Genomic DNA, 19,350 nt, shown 5'->3' on the forward strand with positions numbered 1-19,350 from the left:
TTTACAGCTTCTTAAAGGGGTGACCCAAAAGAAGAAAGACATGGCTGCTTTCTCCAAAACAGCGCCCCTCACCTGTTCACAGGTTGTGTGTGGTATTGCAGTCCATTCCCATTCACTTCAGTGGAGCTGCAATACCAGATACAACCCATGGGCAGATGTGGTGCTATTTCTGGCAGAAAGCAGCCATGATTTTCTTCTTCTGGACAACCCCTTTAAGAAGATGAGTATGAATATTGCACTCTCCCCACTCAACCCACATATAGTCTAGCCCCCCCCCCCCCTCCCCTTGCCCAATGAGATATCAGGATTTATCTGTCAGCCTCAAATGTCCCATAGCCGAAGAGCTGTAAAAAGTGCAAATGAGGCTGCGGGTATAGTGTCCCTTTAAAGAGGGCTCGTCACCTGACTTATCAGTTTTAGTAAATCATTGTATTCCAAATTAAATAATCATCATTCTGGAGCTGTTGACTTTGTTCTGCGATGTTCCTGTATCATTCCTACTAGAAATTCATGAATAACGGGGGGGGGGGGGTCCCTGCACTGTCCCTGCACTGTCCCTGCACTGTCCCTGCACTGTCCCTGCACTGTCCCTGCACTGTCCCTGCACTGTCCAGTCAGTGATGTCTGTGTCATACTGTGCATGGACACGCTGCCAACTGGTAACATCCATTTGGCTATTCATGCATAAACTTCTAGTAGGAATAATAGAGGAACTGTACAAAATTGATTCATAAGAATAGATGCTCTAGAATATTTATTACATGGGGAATGCAAGTAATTACTAAAATAGACTGAGGGGACAGGTCTTTCTTGCATGTAAGTTGGCAGTGCCACCTCTGGTAGCCCTCGTCATACGGGAGTGGCAGAGAAAGGTTAACAATGGTAAAACCAGAGGAGCGTCCTTTCTTAGAGGTATTAGAGAGTCAGAGTCTATAAGAGAAAATGACACTTTTCTAATGAAGACCTTGTGTTCTATTGCGTCGGTAGTAAAGTGACATACTCCAGTGATACCAGAAATTAAAGTGAAACTCTGCCCAACATTAATGTTGGTGCTCTGGTGAGAAAATACAGATTTTTATTTTTAATTTTTTATCAATTTTTATGGCTCTATGTATTTTTGTATTTGGAAACCATCAGCAAGCAGGATGTTGGTACATTTTATTATGTGTCAATATCTGCTGGCTTCCTAGTTTTTCAAGAAGTTTAAAGTGAAGCTCCTGCCGACAGTAACATTGACTATCTACTTGAATAAAACTTTTTTTTTTTTTAGGAAACCGTCCACAAGTAGGTTGTTATGATGTTATTGTCTGTCTATATTTTGGCTCTGCTTTAGTTTGATATGATTGGCTCATTATAGTCAATGGCTGAACAGCCCTCTGGAAAAATAAATAAAAAGTCCAGTGGAGCTGAAGGGGCACAGAGCTTTCCAAGACCCGCTGCCATTGTATTCCAGTGACTAGCATGGGTTTTCCACCGATATCCTAGTACTATGCCAACACTATCTTTACTGATCTGAACCCGTTATCACCTTAAAGGGATGTATAGGATTAGAGAAACCTGAATGCTTTCTTTCTGAAACGGTGCGACACCTGTCCACAGGTGTTTTATCTAATATTGCAGCTACTGTGGAGTGAATGAGACTGAGCTGTAATACCACACATCACTTAAAATATCCTTTTTAAAGGGCACCTATCATCCCGATCGACCCTATTAAACCAGGCATACTACCTGGTAGGGAGGATTCTGCTGAATAAAATGATACCTGCCTTGTGAAAATCGGTTGTTGCGTTCCTGAGAAAAGACCCTTTATTCTTTGGCGGATGAGGGCTCCAGTGCGCCTAGGGGGGAGGTCACCAATGGAAAGCTAAGGGTCTAGGCTCCGCCCCTCAGTGTGTAAAGAATAAAAGCCTTTTTTCTTGGGAATGCCACATCCGATTTTCACAAGACAGGTATCATTTTAATCGGCAGAATCAACCCTAACAAGCAGAACGACTGGTTTAATGGAGTTGATACTGTCGACAAGTGCCCTTTTAAGTCTTTTTTTATATATACCACCAGTAAAATGAATTCTGCACTTATATGGGTTTATCGCTACATCTAGGGCAGATTTTCCATTCTGGAGTTTGGGAAAGTTGGGTGACACTGTCTGTGAGCTGCATGTATGGCTCTAGTGTGCATATGGGCTTGGAGCAGTCACAGTTCTCTTCCCCGCCATGAAACGCGTCGTGGTCTGGGGCCACAATGCTCGGTCTGTTTACACGTTGGCCTCGTTTTCCCCCCTCTCTGCTCAGGATCCCCGGTCTCGCCGCCTTTCCCACAGCGCTCTCCATACACAGACGCAGCAGTCACATTGGCACTCGCTGTCTGACCATGTGTTTTCTATGGAAGATGGTAAATATTTATCTGAATGCTAATAACCAGCTGCCACCATCTCGAGCTGTCAGTCCGCTGGCAGCAGTCATTTAAAGTGACAGTGACACTAAAATTATATTAAAAAGTGTTTTTTTTGGAGGGATGTGAGGGCTGAGACAAATATAGACATTAGTTTTAGGTACACCCGCTATCCCCAGCGCATGAACCCCCATTACTTATGCAAAATATAATCGGGTGGTATAATCATTGGACTACGTCCCCCATCACTGTGCAAACCTGAGACGGGGTCTTGTGGACTGCCTCTATGGTGGGTCTGCTCAGGCCCATTAGATTCATATATGAAACCGTCCTGATTTTGATGGGACTATCCCTTGACTAGGCTGAAAGGGGACAGGTTTATGTGAAGTCACCCCAACAGTGACCATTTTGAGGGTGTTTCTGTGGTCGTCCCACCTGGGGCATTTATGGCATATCACTAGGATATACCATAAATGTCAGAAAGGTGCGGGTGCTCCTGAAGTTAAAGGGGTACTCCCATCTGAGACAATGGCGGCATATGGCTAGGATATGTCCCCATTGTCTGATAGGTGCGGGTTCCGCCGCTGGGACCCTCACCTATATCGAGAATGGAGTGGGGAAAGTGGTGGCTGGAGGACCTCGGGTTTCCCCAGATTCGGCCACCACCAAGCGCTCTCCCATAGAAGTGAATGGGAGTGCACCGCGTATGCGCGGCCACTGTTCCTATTCATTTCTATGGGGCCGACGAAAATGGGCGAACCAGCGCTCGGCTATTTTTGGCAGCCCCATAGAAATGAATGGAAGGCAGTTGCGCATGCGCAGTGCGCCTCCGGTACTTTGCCGACTGCGTTTACGATATAGGTAGGGGACCTGCACCTATCGGACAATGGGGGCATATCCCAATTGTCTGACATGGGAATACCCCTTTAAGGGGACCACACTGTGCATGCGCAGCGTCCTCTCCATTCACTGCTATGGGATCGCCAAGAGAGAGTGCTCAGCTGTACAAGACATTTTTTGGAACTCCCATAGTGGTGAATGGAGGGTTACTGCGCATGCGCAGTTTGTTTTCACTTTGGGGCCGCCTGTTATGGAGATGGGTGCAGGTCCCAATTCTGGGACCCACTCCTTTTTGACATTTACGGCATATCCTAGTGATAGGATTAGGTGATGTGGGTTCCGATGCAGGTTTTTTTCCGTAGCGTGCGGATGAGATTTCGTACCTGCTGCTGCTGTATCAGATTTACTATTCAGGAGTCTGGAAAAGCTGGGTGTCGAGCCTCATAGAGCAGTAAGGACGTGCGCGGCAGATCCGCTGAAATCCTTCCCTGCTGCCTGCAGACTCGAGCTGTGTTTTTAGACATTTTTGCAAATATTCCAGAGAAAAAAAAGAAGCAGTTTTCTGGTTTTATTTTTAGATGTTCATCGCTAGAAGAATGAGCTGGAGCGAGGCCCCAAAGAATATTCTGAGGAGTCCGCATTTTAGTAGCGGTCTCTTAAAGGGGCACACACCACCCCAACATTACTTGTCCTATTAGATTGCAAATAATAATTAGTTTATCAGTATCTTTGGAAAGTCTTTTCACAATTTCTTGGCCTCCAGGGGGCAATGTTCTATTGAATGTATAGGTTTTTTTTTTAGTGCCCCCCCCCCCCCTATGACTTAGATTTTAAAGGGGTTGTCACAAGATGCAGGATAACTATCTGATTGGTGGGGGTACGGCCAATGCAACCGCCATGACCGTGAAAATGGTGGTCCCCAAATGAATAGAACAGCTGCTCCATTCATTCAGAACCCCATCTTGGGACAGTGGTCAGACCTCCTCCGATCAGATACTCCACAGGATAGGACTGCATTCTTCCAAAAAATGTGCCCTCCCTCGTCCATGACTTGTCCATAGAAGTGAATGGAGCTGAGCTGCAGTACTACACACAACCTGCTGAAAGAGTTGTCTCATCATAGACAATGGGGGCATATCCCTAGGATATGCCCCCATTGTCTTATAGGTGCGGGTCCCACCGCTGGTACCCGCACATATATCGGGAACGGATCCCTGCAAGGTGGCGGCTGGAGGACTCCCGTCCGGCCACCATCAAGCCGGCTCCCCATAGAAGTGAATGGGAGCGTACCGCGCATGACCGGCCACTGCTCCCATTCACTTCTATGGGCTCGACCACGGCTGTTTTTCGCCAACCCCATAGAAAATGAATGGAGGGCGGCTGCGCATGCGCTGTGTGCTCTCCTTTACTTATGGGGCTCCGTTCTCTGTATAGGTGCAGAGGTGGGACCCCAACCTATAAGACAATGGGGGCATATCCTAGCAATATGCCCCCATAGTCTATGATGAGACAACCCCTGTGGCGCTGTTTTTGGAAGAAAGCAGCCATTGGAGCCTTTCTAATGTCTGAGGCCTGAAATGCGTCAGTGATGAATTTATCATAGAACATTTAAGGACCATTTTGGGTCAGTTTCTTCACAATCTGACCTAAAGTGGGAACAAACATTTTGGTCCTGTCTGCTGCCGGAGGTCGTCTATGACCGCCCTGCGCCTGCGCAGTCATTAGTACAGTAGTTTATAATGAGTGGGTGCAGCCATATTGATCGCCGCTATGGAATGATGCTTTGTCCCTGACCTGCGTTATAACAAGTGCGGAAACTACCATGACACTGGGTGTAGCTTTGGGTTTAACCAAGCTGTGACCTTTAACCCTAAAGTCCCAGTAAAGGGGTAGACTCCCCCCCCCAATGACCATATGCTCTTATCTTCTGCGTGTGATAATCAGATTATTAGCCTTCGCTCCATGCCTGGCTTTGTGTCTGTCCATTTGTCGTCTGGGAACGAGGCCTCGGTGAAGTTCATTTCCATAGATATAAAAGCCTCAGAGACATAAAGGAGGGCACCGACCTGCAGCTGCCAGACTGGGCTCTTGTGCAGCTTTTGTTGGTCGCCCCCGTGGCTCGTTTATTAATGCCAATGCATGGGACAGAAGGAGTGCTGCTTGGATTTCGGAAAAACAGAGGCCTCATTGTCCCCCCCCGTCCCCCAGCCCTCTTGTGACACAACACTTATAATGACAGCGGACGGGTCCCCCCCCCCATCCCCCTCCGTATGCAGCGCTGTGCACAAAGACGCCGCTGGAGGCGCAGGATTCACATCCCTGGCAGGGGACCCGGTGTTGTCACCGCTCCTCATAGACATAAGGTCACATGAAGCCTCAGCATCGCGTGTAACAGCAGGGTCCTTACTCTGACTACGAAGAGTTAAAAAGCCTGACACCGAAATGTTCTACTAGAAATACACCCCAAATATATATCTTATAGCAATGGGGGCCCCAAATATATATCTTATAGCAATGGGGGCCCCAAATATATATCTTATAGCAATGGGGGCCCCAAATATATATCTTATAGCAATGGGGGCCCCAAATATATATCTTATAGCAATGGGGGCCCCAAATATATATCTTATAGCAATGGGGGCCCCAAATATGTATATCTTATAGCAATGGGGGCCCCAAATATGTATATCTTATAGCAATGGGGGCCCCAAATATGTATATCTTATAGCAATGGGGGCCCCAAATATGTATATCCTATAGCAATGGGGGCCCCAAATATGTATATCTTATAGCAATGGGGGCCCCAAATATGTATATCTTATAGCAATGGGGGCCCCAAATATGTATATCTTATAGCAATGGGGGCCCCAAATATGTATATCCTATAGCAATGGGGGCCCCAAATATGTATATCCTATAGCAATGGGGGCCCCAAATATGTATATCCTATAGCAATGGGGGCCTCAAATATGTATAGCCTATAGTAATGGGGGGGGGATATATATCCTATATAGTAATAAGGCCCCCCAAATATATCCTATATAGCAGGCATGCTAAACCTATGGCCCTCCAGCTGTTGCAAAACTACAACTCCCAGCATTCCCGGACAGCGTACAGCTATCAGCCTACAGCAGGGCATTGTGGGAGTTGTAGTTTTACAACAGCTGGAGGGCCGCAGGTTGAGCATGCCTGCTATATAGCAATGAGGCCCCCAAATATATCCTATACAGCAATGAGGCCCCCAAATATATCCTAGATAGCAATGAGGCCCCTCCGGAACTCCAGCTGTTCTCAAACTACAACTCCCAGAATCTTCCTTTCACTTCTATGGGAGTTACAAGAACAGCTAACTAGGTGTGCACGCTGGGAGTTGTAGTTTCAAACTAGCTGGAGTGTTGAAGGTTGCTGATCCCTGCTATATAGTAATGAGGCCCCCCAAATATATCGTATAGCAATGAGGGCGCGCAAATGTTTATTGTGTAAATCTATACAGGGCCGGGCTGGGGATAAAAACCAGCCCTGGAAAAAGTTGCCCCCCAGCCCCACAGCATTGCGTCATTATTTACTTGTTTATAATGGGAGAAAGCGTTCATTTTAAAACACGTGTGTAAACACGAATATGAACTTTGCCCCACGCCAGCTCTTTTGTAGAACCCCCATTGTTCATATTATCACAGTGTTTTCCCAACCAGGATGCCTCCAACTGCTGCAAAACTACAACTCTCATCCTGCTCAGAGGGTGTTTTACCACGCCCTTTGACCCGCCCCTTTTTTGTTGGCCACCTATTTAATGATTGCCACCCAATTTTGTTTTTCATCTTCCATTCTTTTCCCTGCTCTTCGGTGTGCTGACCTCTCCTCTCCCTTCATGGGTCCTGTTCCTCATCTTTGTGTTCCACCTTTGTGCTGCCTTTTATTATTATGTATGTATTTATTATATATTATCAATAAAGCTTTTCGATTTTTCACTTTGTGAAGATTATGGTTCAATTTTTTGGCACCATTTAATGATTGTTGCATGCAACATTTTACTTGACCAGCTATTTTAGATATTCTACGGCAGTCCTGTTACAATCCCCCCCCCCAATGAGCCTTTCGACCAAATAATACAAATATTTATAAAATCTCACCCATATGCTGCAAAATAAAATTAAATCTGCAATGTAAAATCGATAATAAAGATCAACTACAAACATAAACATATTTCACATGAAAACTTACAATTACTTGACTTATGTACTTATGTGCCAGTAGCCGCCCCTTATGTGCCAGTAGCCGCCCCTTATGTGCCAGTAGCCGCCCCTTATGTGCCAGTAGCCGCCCCTTATGTGCCAGTAGCCGCCCTTATCATGTGCCAGCCCAGTAGTCCCCCCTTATCATGTGCCAGCCCAGTAGTCCCCCCTTATCATGTGCCAGCCCAGTATATAAAAAAAACACACTTATACTTACCTCCAGCGATGCAGGCCCCTTCCGGCCTGTGTCCCTCGCTATATGGCTCAGGCGACGCAATGACGTCATCGCGCCGCCTGCACAGGCCTCTGATAGGCTGCCAGTGCCTTGCGGCACTCAGGCCTGCCGGCCTACCGGGAAATTTCCCAGTATCCCGGCAGGCCAGTCCGGCCCTGAATCTATATACTGAAAGAGAAACGGTCACCATGAAAATGCAGCAGTGTGTTATAGAGCAGGAGGAGCGGAGCAGACCGGCCCGTCTATAATCTGTCTACACTCTCTGCTCGCTCTCGCTCGATTCTATCTAGTACTGCCATGCAGTGTCCATATAAGCATGCTCCATTTAGTTCTATAAGCGTTCTGAGAAGAGCAGAGCAAGTATGCATGCTGGGAGTTGTAGTTTTACAACAGCTGGAGTGCCGCAGGTTGCCCACGCCCAGGGCCGGCGCCACCAGTAAGGCGACTTAGGCAGTCGCCTAGGGCGCCATTTAGCAGGGGGCGCCCGTTGCGGTGTAAAAAAAAATAAATAAAAATTGGTTATATAAGTTCGGCCGGCGGCGCCCCTCATGCTGCGCCTCCTGAATCTCCGGCGGGGCCGGAGATTCAAATTAGAGCGGCAAGCGCTCAGGACGGAGTGCTGCGCAGCCTGCGCCTGCTGGGTGTCTGCTCTGTGCTTTTGTTAATGTAGCGTGGCCGAGCTCTGTTCGGTCCGCGGTACAGGAGCTTTTGTTTCCTGTACCCGGCCGGACTGACAGGAAGTGCTCACTTAGTGTGCACTTCCTGTCAGTCCGGCCGGGTACAGGAAACAAATGCTCCTGTACCGCGGACCGAACAGAGCTCGGCCACGCTACATTAGAGGTGTGTGTGTGGGGGGACTAATGACATTGACAAGGGAGGGGGGGGGGACTAATGACATTGACAAGGGAGGGGGGGGGGACTAATGACATTGACAAGGGAGGGGGGGGGGGACTAATGACATTGACAAGGGAGGGGGGGGAATAATGACATTGACAAGGGAGGGGGGGGAATAATGACATTGACAAGGGAGGGGGGGGAATAATGACATTGACAAGGGAGGGGGGGGAATAATGACATTGACAAGGGAGGGGGGGGGATAATGACATTGACAAGGGGGGGTGAATAATGAGAGTGACAAGGGAGGGGGGGAATAATGAGAGTGACAAGGGAGGGGGGGAATAATGACATTGACAAGGGAGGGGGGAGGGGGGAATAATGAGAGTGACAAGGGAGGGGGGAATAATGAGAGTGACAAGGGAGGGGGGTGCCGGGGTGGAATAATGACAGAGACAAGGGAGGGGGGTGCCGGGGTGGAATAATGACAGTGACAAGGGAGGGGGGTGCCGGGGTGGAATAATGACAGTGACAAGGGAGGGGGGGGGGGTATAATGAGAGTGACAAGGGAGGGGGGGTATAATGAGATTGACAAGGGAGGGGGGTGCCGGGGTGGAATAATGACAGTGACAAGGGAGGGGGGTGCCGGGGTGGAATAATGACAGTGACAAGGGAGGGGGGTGCCGGGGTGGAATAATGACAGTGACAAGGGAGGGGGGGGGTATAATGAGAGTGACAAGGGAGGGGGGGGGAATAATGACATTGACAAGGGAGGGGGGGGAATAATAACATTGACAAGGGAGGGGGGGGAATAATGACATTGACAAGGGAGGGGGGGGGAATAATGACATTGACAAGGGAGGGGGGGGAATAATGACATTGACAAGGGGGGGTGAATAATGAGAGTGACAAGGGAGGGGGGGAATAATGAGAGTGACAAGGGAGGGGGGGAATAATGACATTGACAAGGGAGGGGGGAGGGGGGAATAATGAGAGTGACAAGGGAGGGGGGAATAATGAGAGTGACAAGGGAGGGGGGTGCCGGGGTGGAATAATGACAGAGACAAGGGAGGGGGGTGCCGGGGTGGAATAATGACAGAGACAAGGGAGGGGGGTGCCGGGGTGGAATAATGACAGTGACAAGGGAGGGGGGTGCCGGGGTGGAATAATGACAGTGACAAGGGAGGGGGGGGGGGTATAATGAGAGTGACAAGGGAGGGGGGGTATAATGAGATTGACAAGGGAGGGGGGTGCCGGGGTGGAATAATGACAGTGACAAGGGAGGGGGGTGCCGGGGTGGAATAATGACAGTGACAAGGGAGGGGGGTGCCGGGGTGGAATAATGACAGTGACAAGGGAGGGGGGTGCCGGGGTGGAATAATGACAGTGACAAGGGAGGGGGGGGTATAATGAGAGTGACAAGGGAGGGGGGTGCCGGGGTGGAATAATGACAGTGACAAGGGAGGGGGGGGGGGTATAATGAGAGTGACAAGGGAGGGGGGGGGGGGTATAATGAGATTGACAAGGGAGGGGGGGAATATTGACAGTGACAAGGGGGGGGTATAATGAGAGTGACAAGGGAGGGGGGGTATAATGAGATTGACAAGGGAGGGGGGGGGGAATAATGAGTGACAAGGGAGGGGGGAGGGAGGGAATAATGAGAGTGACAAGGGAGGGGGGGGGGAATAATGAGAGTGACAAGGGAGGGGGGGGGGGGGGGGGGTGGAATAATGAGTGACAAGGGAGGAGGGTGCCGGGGGGGGAATAATGAGAGTGACAAGGGAGGGAGTGGGGGAGAAGAGAGTGACAAGGGAGTCCCCAGAGCCAGACCAAGAGCCAGAGTCCAGATCATCTTATTGTCCTGGTGGTAAGTAGACAATGCAATATGTTTATTATGTAATTGTTTAGTTATTAATACTACATTGGAAACTAATTTATCTCACATTTAGGGTCCATTCACACATCCATGTGTGTTTTGCGGATCCACGGATCCGCAAAACACGGACAGCAGCAATGTGCGTTCCGCATTTTGCGGACCGCACATTGCCGGCACTAACAGAATATGCCTATTCTTGTCCGCTATTGCAGACAAGAATAGGACATGTTCTATTTTTTTTCCGGATCGGAATTGCGGATCCGCAATTCCGGATCGGGGCCGCACGTCATGTGGCCCCATAGAAATGTATGGGTCCGCAATTCCGTTCCGCAAAAAAAGACAGCTACAAGAAGCTGGATTAACCCTAAGGGAAACCTAGCAGTTCTTTTTATTTAAAAGCTGAGAAAGGGGTGGAACATATGTGATGTCATGATATGGGCAGATCATCTGATAAGGGGGGGCGGCAATTTTTATCTTGCCTAGGGCGGCAAAAATCCTTGCACCGGCCCTGCCCACGCCTGATAGATGAATGTATGCAGTACCCAGACGTATGGTATCCAGATAAGCATCATCATACAGTGTCCAGATGAGGAGCACCATACACTTCGCTGGATACTGGGGGGGAACCTGATGGTAGTAATAAATAGTACCGTACAGTGCCCACATCGTCACCGCCTTTCAGGGCCCCAATGAAAGTGTATAATGGGTCACTGGGCCAGGGCCCTATCCGCCTCCAAAACCCCATTCTCTCCTCTGTTGCTATTTGTTTTTTTTGCTTTCTGCGTTTGGTCCATTCCCCTTTAAGGTGGACTTCCCCTTTAAGGACACTACTTGACTGCAGTATCTGTAATGTTTTTGCCTACAGACCTGTCTGTAATATACAATATACAGTATGAGTTATGGAATATTTACGCAGAGCGATTGTCAATAAGCGATTGTTCTTCTGTTCACACGTCATAAGCGATTTACTGGGTGTAAAATAGGGCGTAAAGAAAGGCAGAGGTAGCGACGCCCGTTCCCCGGGCTGTGGGGCGTCTGGGCTTGTTGTGCAGGTGACTCTGCATGTCTTGTATAATAATCCTATCATAGGACAATCACGGGTCGGAGAACTTCGCGGCGGAATTAACTCTTTCCTGGATGCTTCGTACTTTTATTGGGACTGGAGCAGTACAGGCGCATTCTCACGGATGTCATGTTTCTCCGCTCCAGGTGTTTCCTTCCAGCAAATCTTGCCAGAGAGAAGCAGCATGACCTAATGCGAGCAAAGCGAAATAACACGCATGTATAATAAATGCCCTGCGCAAGGTGTTCACTTGGGTCGTTAGCGGTTAAAAAAAAACCATAATGCGCGTAGAATGAATGATGTACTGTGCCTTTTAAAGCAGTCCTGAATACATCAACAGCTGATAGTTTGACACAATGTATCAGTCTGGACTGGCAGAGGGTTGTCTAGGCTGGATACAACTGTAGATGGAAGATGTAAACCATTCTTGTTCCATGAATTCCCTGACTGCAAGCAGAGATATTATAAAATTGGTGACAGTGAAATGTAAGCTTTATTTGCAAGAACTGGAAACCCCTTCAAGTGGGAAAGTTGCATTATGCCATTTAGTCCATGAGAGCCCACTGTGCGTGGAATAGCAGAGCTGAAGTTGCTTAGTTTAGAGGGGAAAAAAATTCTTTCATTCACTTTTCTGTATTATTTTTATTTTTTTTCTCCTCCAGATCCTGAAAATGGCAAGCGGAGGCTGCATGAAAGTGATCAAATACTTCCTGTTCATATTTAACCTCCTGTTTTTCGTAAGTACCAACCCTAATATCCTTAACCTGCTAATATGGTGAACACCTACAGCTGTACCTGAAGCTTCTCCCTATGGCAGATAATGTAACACAAAGGTCCGTCCGCCTCTCCCCAGCCCGAAGTGGCTGATAACTGAGAACATTAACACACCTACAGCCCAGTTGTATTGATGGGTTTGGAGGGTTTTGTCGCCTGGTGACCCCCGTGCGAGGTCACTGTATTATAGAGATCACGCAGCGTGGTTGTCAGGTCTCCACCCTTTTCCTTGCTTATCAGGGCCCCATGGCTGTTATCTCACCTATTGTTTCTTAATTACTACTGAGCCCTTTTCCAAGTTGTAGTCACGTCCTGTAGATTGCACCCGGAGAGCGCCCCCTTGCTGTGCACACAGCAGGTACACGGGCATTGCGAGGGTGCGTCAGTCAACTTCTCTATCTGCATTGGAGGAGAATGGTATCCTGGAATTTGGGGAGGGTGTGTTATCCCTCTTGGGGTATAACTTGATGTTATATTTGGGGGGGGTTCAGGATAATGACATAGAGGAAAAAATGGAGGTTAGTCAGCACATCCTAGTGCGCAGGTGCACATCGCCATGGCTGAAAGCACAAAAGCAAAAACAAACCCAATGTAACAGCGCTCTGCACACACAAATAATAAAGTGAATACAATCGTGCCATACTCGGTATAGAAAATGTACTAATGCTACGTTATAAATGTGAGATTCTTGGCAAATACATTCTGTACAAAATTATTTGTTCCTGTCCACCAACGACAAGGTGATCTCTTTAGGACACTACACTAAATACTACCTCCTCTGGCCTCCATTAAATTCAGGGAATGCATTTTCAACATGCATGCTGAGCCCACTGTATATTAGAACTCTTTTGATACCACACTGGCCTCCATTGATGTTCAGGGAATGCAGGTTCCGCGTGTATGCTGAGCCCATTCTGTATTAGGCTGGTTTCAGATGAGCGAGTGTCCCGCGCTGGGCTTGCAGCGCAGCTCCCGTCCTGAACTCCCAGCGCTGCCGGGGGGTCGCATAGCGTTATATTGATTTATGATGCTGTGTAACCCTTACAGTTCTGGAATGTATTGGATAACACTGACAGCATTAGGTCAGTGTTATCCAGTACATTCCAGACCTCTAAGGGTTACATAGCATCATAGATCAATATAACGCTATGCGACCCTGGCAGTGCTGGGAGTTCAGGACGGTGAGCTGCGCTGCAAGTCCAGAGCGTGACAGTCGCTCGTCTGAAAGGGGCCTTCTACCTGGCCTCCAACAAATGCAGGGGGAGCAGGCTACAGCTTTAGGCTTCATGCACATGGCCGTGCGGCCCGCAAACAGCTTGAATGGAGTGCTTCCGTGGTGTTTCTGTCCGGGCCTCCACACCGCAAAAAATTTATTTTGCGGTGTGGACGGATCACTGACCCATTTAAGTTGAATGGGTCTCGATCCATCCCGGCCACTGCACGGACGTTGCCCGTCCATTGGGGACAGCAAATTGCGGTCCCCAATGCACGGAACAGCCGCACAACACACGTGTGCATGAGGCCTGCAAAGAAAGAAATAGGGTTCTCTCAGCACATCCCACTGCGCAGGAGCACGTCGCCCCTTGGGGTACAGGATAATGACACACTGGCAATTTGGGTACAACAGGGCAGTCATACACTAGCACTTGGAGTACAGGGCAGTGATGCACTGGCACATAGGGTACAGGGCAGTGATGCACTGTCATTTGGGGTACAGGGCAGTGATGCACTGTCATTTGGGGTACAGGGCAGTGATGCACTGGCACTTGGGGTACAGGGCAGTGATGCACTGGCACTTGGGGTACAGGGCAGTGATGCACTGGCACTTGGGGTACAGGGCAGTGATGCACTGGCACTTGGGGTACAGGGCAGTGATGCACTGGCATTTGGGGTACAGGGCAGTGATGCACTGGCATTTGGGGTACAGGGCAGTGATGCACTGGCACTTGGGGTACAGGGCAGTGATGCACTGGCACTTGGGGTACAGGGCAGTGATGCACTGGCACTTTTGTCCAGGGGTCGTGCGTGGTTTACAAGTAAATATGACAAAGCTGCAATAACTGTCACAGTCCATGGACGAGGGTGGCGCTGTTTCGGGGACGATTATTTCAGGTAAAGTGTTTAGAGGAGGATCACCATGTGATGAATCTTCCAGGGACTCTCTGTAATTTCTCTATAAACTTTCATTTCGTTAACACTTTGGTACTTTTTCTGTCATTTCTCATCAATAGTAACTTATTCTGAGAACTCTGCACTTCCTCCTGTAAGTTCCTTCTATGAAATACTTGGTCCGGGGTTCTCATCCTGTGGATTCTGTTATTATCTTAGTCTCCTATAGGTATGGTGGCAGCCATTACGGTGCCCATAGGGGCTATTACCCATTCTATAATGCAGGGTGATAATCTCTCCCCTGGAATTCTTCTAAATTCTCTGTCTGGATGAAGGTCAGTCTTTACTGTAGTTCTAGCATTCTATTCATGCACCAGGGAGAACAGGACGAGCAGTGTCTACCTTGTGTTGCTAGTATATAAATGTTCCCATGGGCCATGTGATGGATCACTGGTCCTTGTTCTAGATTCATTTCTCTAGGAAGTTGCGATACTGATGATGGAGCCTTGTATCTGCAGCAGAATGAGGAAGAGATAAGCCTCGTGATCTGCACCTTCCTGTTTCTAAACATTACCCTGTAATCTCCGTAGAGTAATCTGCTGTTTGTGTCATTCCGGTGTCCCATGAGCAAACAGAGGGGGCGCTATAAGCTGCATACATTTCTCTCTCTCTCGTCCTCACAATTGGCTACAATGTATCTGTTTTAGATAAAATGTGTAATTCAAGAGAATGATTGCTGGATCCTCAGCTGTGAAAACTGGCTTTAGATGTAACCAGGAATGTTTCTATTCACTGACAGCAAGCATAGATCTTGAAAACAGTGACACATTGTAGCACAAAGTATATTAAAAAGCTCCAGCTGGAATTTTTTGTCTGGGCTTGCTGTACTAAGTGGGCTTGTGAATAAGCTCAAGTTTAAGACAAGGAGCAAGAAACTAAGGTTTGATAGATTTACTTGTGTCGTACTTTTATTCCGGCCGCCTCTCGGCATGTTTGCCGTGCTGCCGCCGGAACTCCGGCCACTCCCATTATAGTCAATGGGTCCAGAGCGTACCTGTGGCGGCATGCATGCACTAGCGGCAGCACGGATCCGGCAGGTGAACAGAAGTCTGCCGCTAGTGTGAAACTAGTCTTAGACCTCACTGTGCAGGCGCTGACTGGGGTCATGGTTTTGCCTCAACCGCAAAGGGGAGAAGATTCCTCAACTTGCACCAGGACCACTTTATGGGTCAGTCTGTAGAAGCTCCCACAAGGGGCGATGCTCTGTTGGATCTGGTCATTTCTACTGATGCAGAGCTCGTTGGTAATGTTACTGTTTGAGAAACACTGGGTAATAGTGACCACAGTATAATTATATTCCCCCTACACTATAAGAAGCAAACTCTGTCCGCCAGAGCAAAGACACTGAATTTCAAAAAGGCCAATTTCCCTGGGTTGAGGGCAGCATTTCAGGGCATAGACTGGGGGCAGCTACTGTCACATAATGATACAGAGGATAAGGCCTCTTGCAGACGAATGCAAGGGCTCCGTGCCCGTGCTACGGGCCGCAAATTGCGGTCCGCAATGCACGGGCACAGACCCTGGGCCAGCCGCATGCAGCTCGTGACCCCATTCAAATACGATAAGTTCTATCTTTTTGCGAAACGGAAGCACGGAACACCGAGGGGTTCCGTTCCGTGCTTCCGTTCCACATCTCCGGATTTGCGGACTCATTCAAGTCAATGGGTCCGCAAACGTGATGTGGAATGCACATGGAAGGGTGCCCGTGTATTGCGGATCCGTATATGCGATCCGCAATACGACAACGGAGCCCCTTATGTTCGTCTGCAAAAGGCCTAAATGGGTGAGCTTTAAATCAACATTGAGTAATTGCAGTAAATAATGTATTCCTTTAGGTAACAAGTATAAACGGCTAAAAATCCCCCCCCCCCCCCCCCCCCCCATGGCTTACAGCTACTGTAAAAAGGTCAATAAAAGACAAAAAAGGGCATTTAAAAATACAAATCTGAGGGGTCAGATGTAGGGTTTGAAGATTACAAAGGGCTTAATAAAATGTGTAAAAAGGAGATAAAATTAGCAAAAATACAAAACGAACAACAGGTGGCAAAGGGAGCAAAACAAATCCCCAAGGTCCGAGCAGGTAGGTCCCCTAAATAATGGTTATGGGGGTGGGGAGTCACTGAAGATAAGGAAAAGGCAGAGCTACTAAATGGGTTTTATAGCTCTGTATATACAAAAGAAGAGAAAAGGCTTGGAAAGTATAGTTTGTAATTGGATTGAGAACTGGCTGAAGGACCGTGTCCAGAGAGTTGTGGTCAATGGTTCCTATTCAGAATGTCCCGGGTTATAAGTGGTGACCCCAAGGTCCAGTGCTGGGTCCTCTATTATTAAATTTATTTATTAATGATATCGAGGACGGGATTAATAGCACCATATCTATTTCAGCAGATGACACTGAGCTGTGTAGAACTGTACGGTCTATGGAAGATGTCCACACACTACAAGCTGACTCGGACACTCTGAGTGATTGGGCATCAACTTGGGAAATGAGGTTCAATGTGGACAAATGTAAAGTTCTGCATCTTGGTAGTAATAATCTCTGTGCTTCATATGTCCTAGGGGAGGTAACACTGGGAGAGTCACTTGTAGAGAAGGATTTGGGTGTCCTTGTAGATGGTAGATTAAATTACAGCACAATGTCAATCAGCTGCCTCTAAGGCCACCAGGATATTGTCATGCATTAGACGAGGCATGGACTCGCGGGGCAGGGATGTAATATTACCACTTTACAAAGCGTTGGTGCGGCCTCATCTGGAATATGCAGTCCAGTTCTGGGCACCAGTACATAGAAAGGAGGCCCTGGAGCTGGAAAAAGTACAGAGGAGAGCGACTAAACTGATGAGGGGCCTGGAGGGTCTGAGTTATGAAGAAAGACTAAAAGAATTGAATTTATTTAGTCTTGCGAAGAGACGTCTAAGGGGGGGACATGATTAACCTGTACAAGTATATAAATGGGCCATACAAAAAATACGGCGAAAAACTGTTCCATGTAAAATGCCCTCAAAAAACAAGAGGGCGCTGCCTCCGACTGGAGAGGAAAAAGTTCAGTCTCCAGAAGAGTCAAAGCTTCTTTACTACACAGATTCACAGTTCTTACAGTAGACTCCTCAGGACGTGGTCACAGCAGGAACAGTGGATGGGTTTAAAAAGGGTTTCGACGAATTCTTAAAAGTAAACCACATTAATGCTTATGAAAACTTGTAGAAATCTGGGTCTCACTTCCTTCTGGGATTCGCGTCCCCACCGATCCCTTGGTTGAACTTGATGGACTTATGTATTTTTTTTCAACCGTATCAACTATGTAACTATGTAGGTGGAAACCCACCTGCTGTATTCCAGCCAGTGAAGCAGAATCCCGTCCACCGTAACTGATTTCCCTTTGCGATCGCCAGCACCTCCGTTGGTCGCAGTCCAGGCAGCGAAGGGTTAATTGCGGGCCAGCCTGCGCATCTGTTTAGACATTCCTGCAGCGCTGGACATAGAACAGCTGCGGGATCGGGCCTGGAGTGCTCTGCTGGCGGGATGAGGCGGATGGGTGAAGCGGCTGCCCCCCCCCTTCAACTCTGCATCTGAAGAGGCAGCTGGACCCATCCTGGGAATTTCGGGAATGCGTCTCTTTTTAGGATTGACTTCCTCCAGGGAAGAACTCCCCCCGGATGCATTAACCCTTTCTGCGCCGACGCAAACAGATGACACCTCTAGTCAGGAGCGTAGCTAAAAGCTCATGGGCCCTGGCGCGAGAGTTCAGCTTGGGCCCCCGTCCCTCAGTGCTTGTTGGCGAGGGGCAGGGGAGCACGTAGCCTTCCTGGTGCCTGAGGCAAACATTGTAAGGGCACACCCCTCATGCCAAATTCTTAACCTAACCCCTTTCCTCCAGCCAGAGGTGTAAATTGACCAGTATGCACTTTCTATAATGCCAGTGTCCTATGTGGCACAAGGGTCTTTGGGGCCCCTCAGGCTCCTGGGCCCGGTAGCGACTGCTACCTCTGCACCCCCTATAGCTACGCCCCTGCCTCTAGTCTGTTATTCCAGGATTTACTGGCACCGTGCGATAAGTTTCCCGGCAGGCGCCGGGCTGAACTGGTCGTGATGGTGGTCAGCCAGGGTCCGTCCCTGGAAGCTTGGCGTCCAAGAAAGAGGCCTCCCGCAATGCATTGTGGGATAGCTTTCAGGGGTAGAGCAGAAAAGGACTTTTTATTTATTTTTTATTTTTTTTACTATTTTTAAGATCTAATTGGTGGAATTGTTTCTGCAGGCAAAATTTTGGTGCAGGTGGACGGCACCACACACACCGTCAGCGCGCCATTGTCTCTGCGTCTGTACGCCGGTCATGGCCTAATGTTTACAGGTCGTAGAGATGAGTGAATCCATTTGTTCATCCAAACAAACTTTCAAGGGGTTTTCTGACTACCCTCGGGATATCTCCTCAGTATCTGATCGGTGGTGGTCCGACTCCCCTGCCGATCGGGTGTTTGAGAAAGCCGCGGCGATCTCCGGAGCTCTGGTCAGCGCCATGGCTTCCTTGCAGCTTACCATTGGATAGTGGCTGTGCTTGGTAACGCAGCGCAGGCGCATTCACTTGAGTTGCGCCTAGGCCACGTGACTGGTGAACGTGACATCACTGTCCTAGGCTCAGCTACGAGAAGGCAGCGTCACTCCTTATCCAAGAGCTGATCAGCGAGGGTCCCAGGTGTCGGACCCCCAAGGATCATTAAAAAAAAGTCAGAAAACCCTTTTTAAGGGCTCATTCAGACGACCACATCGTGTTTTGCGATCCGAAAATTACGGATCCACAAAACACGGATGCCGCCTACAATTTACTGAAGGGGCGGCCCGTTATAGAAATGCCTATTCTTGTCCGCAAAACGGACAAGAATAGTACACGTTTTATCTTTTTTGTGGGGTCACGGAAAGGAGCAACAGATGCGGACAGCAC

The 19,350-nt window shown here is 48.5% G+C and overlaps 1 protein-coding gene across 2 annotated transcripts in view; it reads left to right on the forward strand.

Moving 5' to 3' along the window:
- The window catches only part of CD82 (CD82 molecule), a 46,953-nt gene that overhangs the window by 15,742 nt on the left and 11,861 nt on the right, over positions 1–19,350 (forward strand). For both annotated transcript variants that reach the window (XM_040409389.1, XM_040409390.1), the window contains exon 2: positions 12,134–12,208. In XM_040409389.1, coding sequence (XP_040265323.1) covers positions 12,143–12,208 — 66 coding nt within the window. In that variant the 5' untranslated portion in view covers positions 12,134–12,142. The remainder of the gene's footprint in view (positions 1–12,133; positions 12,209–19,350) is intronic.

This window comes from Bufo bufo, chromosome 10 (assembly GCF_905171765.1).
Source record: "Bufo bufo chromosome 10, aBufBuf1.1, whole genome shotgun sequence".
Lineage (NCBI taxonomy): Eukaryota > Metazoa > Chordata > Amphibia > Anura > Bufonidae > Bufo > Bufo bufo.